The following is a 7,172-nucleotide window of genomic DNA, read 5'->3' as shown; positions in this document are numbered from 1 at the left end:
GTGTGTGCTTATTGTCTTCATTGGAAATGCCTGTGTGTATACTCTCCCACTGCGAGAATTTGACTTTTCTAACAAAAAGCTATAAAGAATTACTTTCTCATTGGCAGTGTTCAAAATTTCATTGAATTTTTGTGTTTTCCAATTTTTAGTGGCACACGGGAGTGGAACCAAAAATAAGGAAATCATCTTCCAGAGGAAAAGTTGCTTGCCTGAAATGCTTTGAATTTCTTAGGTACAATGCAACTTTATTCACGTGGGGCATTTCACAACGGCTGCAGCAGTAATAAAGCACTTTAAATAAAACATAAAATAGCAAAAATACAACAACAAAGACAGTGAAAGCATTAACACATATACAGTGGAGAACAGAAAACTGCAGAACAGTGCCAAAGAATAACCATGTGTATTCAAACAATATTTAAAAGCGGACAGAGAGAGGGATTGCCGAACATTTAATGGAAGGTCATTTCAGAGGGAAGGAACGGCAACTGAAAAGGCCTGATCCCCTTTGAGGCTCTGCTTAGTCCTCAGCAACTCCGGTAGCATCTGGTCCGTAGAACAAACCCAACTTCTGTTTTCTTTCGTTGAAATTTAAGAACTTCAGTGACATCCAGGCTTGGATTTCCTCAAGACAGGAGAAAATTGGTCTTCAGGAGAAAGTGTCTTTTTTGCTCAGCGGAACATAGATGGACTGTCTTCTCCATAGCACTGGGTGGAAATTCGATGGTTTCGTAAGATGGAATCTAGGGGCAGCGAATACAATGAAAACAGCAATAGCCCCAAAATAAGACCCTGTGGAACACCATACGACAGCACAACCAAGGTTAATACAAAAAGTCTTGCCAGCCAAATACAATCTACAACTACTCTAGACTGATACCACCAATGTCCACCTGGTGTTATAAACGAGCCAGAACAATACTATGGTCCACCGTATCGAACGCACCAGTTAAATCCAGCAAAACAAGATAAGACACGTAGTCTCCATTGTCATTTGCCAGTAGCATATAATTTATTGAAGATTTTAACTGCACTACAGCATGTTTAAAATGTTGGAGGACTACACCAGAAGACAGACTGCTGCAGATAATGGCCAAAACGGATTCACCAACACTCAGGAAAACCTCCTTAAAGAAGTGAGGAGGAACTGAGCCATAAGGGGAGCCGGATGGCTTAATTTGGCAAACCGCATCCTCCAAAAATGTAAAGGAAGCAGCCTCAAATGAATCCAACACTCAAATGAATCCAACACTGTGGCACAAGGAATGTCAACAGAGGGGACAGATGTGGTGTTAGAGTATGAGAGTCCTAGCTGTAGCAACCTTGTCAGTGAAAAAGTGCAAAAATCCATTGCACGTTTCAGGGGACAAGTCTGTGCAAATCGGCTGACAGGTCTTAAGTGCAGAATCAATAGTTTTAAAAGAAGTACTTGGATTATGACGATTTGACGGAATAAGTCTTGACAAGTGTTCCCTTTTGGACTGATCTGAAGCCTGTCATTTTTCCACCTATGGTCAGTCTTGCGGGATTCTTGATAAACTGCACAAGTTCTTTGATTAAACCAGGTTCCAATCATACTTTTGGCCAGATAATTTTCAATAGAGCCGCAGAATCCAATAAATCACTGCAAGATAAGTGGTATCAAGAGCTGAGTTCTCTGTGTTTAAGGAGGGAACAAAAACTTCTTTGATCAGAATCAGAATCAGAAATTCTGATCAGCTTTATGCAACACTGAACCGACTAGCAAAAAAAAAAAATCATTTGGCTAGGTTTACCAGCAGCACAGGAAAACACGACAGGTATTGAGGCACAACATGGTGTCAGAAGTTCTGAGCTCACGCTGAAGGCAATGCAAGCAGAACCTGTCATCCAAGATTGGTGCAAGCGCTGGGAAAAGCACCTGGACATGCAAAACCAGTGCAAAGCAGAAACAAAACCACGAGCAAGCAAGTCTGTACAAAGTGTGGCAACATACACATGACTCAACAAAGTCCAGCTTTCGGAGAAAAATGTCATACGTGTGGAAAAAATAATCACTTCTCAAAGGCTGAGATTAACATGCACAAAAATGCTTACAAGAAATCTAAGAATATGAACAACACAGATTGAAATCTACACTTTGTACATTGACATGGTGTGTCGTGATAAATATGAGGATAACATTTGGAAATAAATTGTCATAATAAAAGGTGTGCCTATTACTTTCAAGCTTGACACTGGCGCAAATGCAAATGTAATTTTCATGTGCATGTAGCAAAAGTGACTGTTACGTTATTGTGTGATTAAATAACGAGAGCGAGAGAGCGGTAAACTTGCTTGTTAACGTTTACTATCACCTCTCATGTTTTTCCTTACAACCCCACATTCCTGTAACAAGTCCCCTGATTGGCTGAGATAACAACATTAACTCTGATTGGTTATATTAACCTTTACACAACATCTCCCCCTTTTAAGTAAGAAACAACATCAACATGACTTCACTTCCACATAGGAACATTGATCATAACAGTCAGGAACTCTTTTCACACAATCACAAGTCCAGTCGTTTGGGTGGACATGAATGTCTGCCTGAGCTCGTAACATAAGCAGCATTTGGCTCTGCTGCAGGTTGATTCATCCTAGGCAAGTCAGTTTCCTGCCTGTCGGTTGGAATGGATGCTGACTGCTGGGTAGCTCGCAGGTGTGCGCGGTTTCTCCTCAACAGTCCATCCTCTGTTCTGACTAGGTATGATCTGGGGGCGTCTGTCTGCTGCACAACTGTCCCGTGAGTGCTTTCGGTAGTGATCCATACGTTCTGGCCAGGGTGTAACTGCGGTTGATTCTGTGTTCTGTGGCGTCTGTTATAATATTCCACTTGTTTCCGTTTACCTTGTGTGTCTGTGGTCCGGAACTGTTTAATGTTGGGCCAGCGTGGATGCAGTGATTCGGGCACTTGTGGGAGCGTGGTCCTGAGCTGTCTTCCCATAAGAAGTTGGGCTGGAGAGTATCCATTTTCCAGAGGGGTAGCTCGATAACTAAGCAACGCTCTTGCATAGTCTCCTCCCTCTTTCCATAATCCCTTGACGATGGCCACTGCCCGCTCAGCCTCACCATTGGCTTGTGGGTATCGCGGACTGCTGGTTATGTGAGTAAAGCCGTACCCACTGGCAAAGTCCTTAAAGAGTGAAGCAGCAAACTGTGGCCCATTGTCTGACACGAGCACCACCGGAACTCCATGTCGAGCAAAGATGTTCTTTAGCGCTGCTGTGACTGTTTCAGCTGATGCTGCATGGAGGTGTGCCACTTCGATGTAGCGAGAGAAATAATCTATCACTACCAGGTAGATTTTCTCTTTCCAGATGAACAGGTCAGTTCCAACGCGTTGCCACGGTCTCTCTGGCACAGGGGTTGGTAACAGGGGCTCCCGCTGCGTGTGCCGGTGTTTCACACATGTCTGACAATTTCCCACTTTGTTTTTAATTTCATTTGAGAGTCCTGGCCACCAGACTGACTGACGGGCTCTTGCTCGGCACTTTCCTATCCCTTGATGACCCTGATGGAGGATGTTGAGCATGTCATCTATTAAGGAGCTGGGAATAACGACCCTTTGTCCTTTCAGGAGCAGGTCACCGGACATAGAAAGATAATTTCTCGCATACCAGTAAGGTCCGATATCAGCTGGAAGGTGAGTTTTGTCAGGCCACTTGGTTTGACAGTACTGTCTCAAAGTACTGCAAACTGGATCCTCTTTCTGCTTTTCTGCGAGCTGTTGCAATCTTACTTCCGTTGCTGAAAGACACTGTCTGATGGAGTCCACGAAGATTTGAACATCCGCCTCCATCTCTTTCTCCTCCTGTGTGGCTAAGTGACTCACTGGAGCACTCAACAAAGTGTCTGCCGCAATGAGTTGCTTCCCTGGCACATGCACAATGTCCTAGGTGAACCTTAACAGTCGTAGTCGAAATCTCAAGACACGGGGAGGAAGCTCATCCAGCGCTTTGCAACTCAGCAAAGGGACCAATGGCTTGTGATCCGTCTCAATTGTGAAGTTCATCCCTAGCAAGTACGCCTGCAGGCGTTCACATGCCCAGGTTACTGCTAGCGCTTCCTTCTCAATCTGAGCATATCGTTTCACAGCATCCGATAGCTGTCTGGAGATGAACACGACTGGTTTCCAGTCTCCACTCTCAGGCTGTTTCTGGATCAGGACTGCTCCAATCCCAAATGATGATGCATCAGCTGACACACGCGTCTCTGCATAAGGTGAGTATACAGCCAGGACTCTGGGTGAGCTCAGTTCTGATTTTAGCTTCTGGAAAGCTTCTCTTTGTGGTGTCCCCCAGCACCATTCTGTCTTCTCTGACTGAAGGACCGTTAGGGGCTGGGCATATGAGGACAGATGAGGCAGGAACTTGCCCAGGTAGTTAGCCATGCCCATCACTCGCCTCACATCAGCAACGCAGGTGGGCTCTGGCATCTCCAGAATGGCTTTGACTTTCCCTGGGTCAGGCTTAATACCTTCTGTTGAGAGGCTGTGTCCAAGAAACATTATCTTGCTTTTGGTAAATTCACACTTGTCCCTGTTCAAAGTTAGACCCGCCTCACGAAGTCTTCTCAGCACCTGGTGTAGTCTAGAGTCATGTTCAATTTGGTCGTTCCCATACACTAATATGTCGTCGGCATGGCACACTACACCTTCACAGCCCTCTAGAATTTGCGTCATCCTCCGCTGGAAGTGTTCTGGGGCTGAGGATATTCCAAACGGCAGCCGGTTGAAACAATAGCGACCGAATGGAGTGATGAAAGCAGTCAGGAGAGCACTATCTTCAGTCAATGGAATCTGCCAAAACCCTGATGTGGCATCCAATTTCGTGAAGATTTTTGCTCCCGTCAGCATTGCCAGTGAGTGATCCACGTTTGGCAGAATGATCCTCTCCTGCTGCACCCATTCATTCAAGTGTGTCATGTCCACACACAGTCTCAGTCTTTCTTTTGACCTTGGTTTTGGTACCACGACCAGGCCAGCGCACCATGAAGTGGGTCTTGTGACCTTCGATATCACCCCAATGGCCTCCATCCGATCCAGTTCTGTCCTCACCTTATCACGTAACGGGAGAGGAACTCGACGTGGGGCGGACAGAGCATATGGTGTGGCCCCTGGTCTTAGCTCAATTTTGTATGGCGTTGTCAGTTTCCCCAGTCCTTTGAAGACTGTGGGGTAACACTTTACAAAATCATCTCCCACTTGAACTGCGTGCATACGCTTCACAAGAGCCAGAGCTTTAATGGCTGGAAGTCCTAACAGTAATTTTGACAAATTGTTCACCACATAGATGTCTTGTTCAGTGTGTCTATTTCTCACCTTCAGTTTTCCTCTGAAGTAGCCTTTTGCCTCCAAGGGCTGCCTGCCAAGGGAATTTTCGGGGGTTTCAAAGTCCCATGTTTGTCTGTTGAGTAGTGGTGAAACGGAATAGCTGTGACTCCTGCTCCAGTGTCTAATTTAAACTCTCTGGTTTCTCCATTTAATTCAAGATGTTCTGTCCATTCATTTTCAACATCGTCCATTGCAATAATAATTTCTCCCAGAAAGGTGACGTCAGAGTTACACTCCGTAGAGTCATCTGTGATGTCATGGACGCTGCCAGCTGACCGACATTTCCGGGCAAAATGTCCTTTCTTTTTGCATTTGTGGCATTCAGCATCTTTAGCGGGGCAGTCTTTCCACGCGTGGTTTGTTTTATTTCCACATCCCCCGCAGTTCACCTCTTTATGCCTATTTCCTGATTTGGGACGTGCGTTGCTCCTGTCTCCTTTTGAGGTCCTCTGGGTTTTCCATTTTGTAGTCATCACATCTATGTTTCCCGACTCGCTCTCATCCCTACTGCCACGCAGTACCGGTTGCTGCCTCTTTATTTCTTCACTGTGGCGCACTCGGCATATTGTCTTTTCAAGTGTGAGATCCGGGTCCATCTGTAATGACTCTGACAACTTTGCATCTCTTAGACCAACAACAATCCTGTCTCTGATAAGCTCCTCTCTTAGTGCTCCAAATGCACAGTGTTCTGCAAGACTATGGACAGCAGTGATGAATGATTCTGCACTTTCTTTCGGCTCTTGATTTCTTCGATTGAAACGTGCACGCTCAAAAATTACATTTTTCTTGCTCACACAGTGGTTCTCAAAGGCTTGTTTCACATCTGTATATACCTTCTTCTGCTCACTGCTTAAGGGCAACACGCTCAATATATCTTCAGCTTCATCTCCTAGAGTATACATCAGGGTGTTGACTTGGTACTCTTCCGACTGTTTATCCAAACTTGATGCTATTCTGAAACGTTCAAACCGTCGTATCCACTTTGGCCATTCATTTGCATTGCTGAAGTCAAAGTTACCGGGTGGAGCTAGCTGGACACTGCTCGCCAGTGCTGGAGGGTTGTTGAGCATTTTTTTTTTCTTTTTAATTATAGCTTAAACGGCACCTTGGTTCGTTGTCCTTCTTTTTAGCTTTATCGGCCGCCTTCTCGCCTGTTTACGTCTCCCCCGACGCAAATTCGGCGAAGTCGGCTCCTCTCTCGGCCTTCTAGCCTGGCGTTAGCGAGCCACCGTTAGCTTCGAGCCTAATGCTGCCAGGATGGCCGAGTGGTCTAAGGCGCCGCGTTCCGGACCCAGTCTCCCCAGGAGGCCTGGGTTCGAATCTCGTGGCTGCCAGGATGGCCGAGTGGTCTAAGGCGCCGCGTTCAGGACCCAGTCTCCCCAGGAGGCCTGGGTTCGAATCTCGAATTTCCCCATTGTGGGACTAATAAAGGCATTATTAATGTAGCCACCCGATCGTCTCGTCCGGGCAATTCTTCTCATGGGAACGTATCCTCCCGCGATTCACGAAGATCCCACTTCTGACACCATGTTACGTTATTGTGTGATTAAATAACGAGAGCGAGAGAGCGGTTAACTTGCTTGTTAACGTTTACTATCATCTCTCATGTTTTTCCTTACAACCCCACATTCCTGTAACAAGTCCCCTGATTGGCTGAGATAACAACATTAACTCTGATTGGTTATATTAACCTTTACACAACAGTGACCAGATCCCACAAGACTACAACCCACAAAGGCTGTCCTAGTAGCTTTTGGTGGTGCTAGCATACGTGTACATCGGGCGTCGGCAACGCGCGGCTCCAGAGCCACATGCAGCT

At 45.9% G+C, this 7,172-nt stretch overlaps 2 protein-coding genes across 4 annotated transcripts in view; one reads left to right on the top strand and one right to left on the bottom strand.

Moving 5' to 3' along the window:
- LOC148340964 (uncharacterized) overlaps positions 1-223 on the top strand; it is an 8,427-nt gene extending 8,204 nt beyond the window's left edge. The window contains exon 4 of the mRNA XM_088292052.1: positions 150-223. Coding sequence (XP_088148178.1) covers positions 150-223 — 74 coding nt within the window. The remainder of the gene's footprint in view (positions 1-149) is intronic.
- The window catches only part of itpr3 (inositol 1,4,5-trisphosphate receptor, type 3), a 340,721-nt gene that overhangs the window by 93,343 nt on the left and 240,206 nt on the right, over positions 1-7,172 (bottom strand). The window lies entirely within an intron of this gene.

This window comes from Idiotropiscis lumnitzeri, chromosome 3 (genome assembly GCF_059441095.1).
Source record: "Idiotropiscis lumnitzeri isolate Australia: NSW breed Sydney's pygmy pipehorse chromosome 3, RoL_Ilum_1.0, whole genome shotgun sequence".
In the NCBI taxonomy this organism is placed as follows: domain Eukaryota; kingdom Metazoa; phylum Chordata; class Actinopteri; order Syngnathiformes; family Syngnathidae; genus Idiotropiscis; species Idiotropiscis lumnitzeri.
This window is presented reverse-complemented; position numbering and strand designations above follow the sequence as displayed.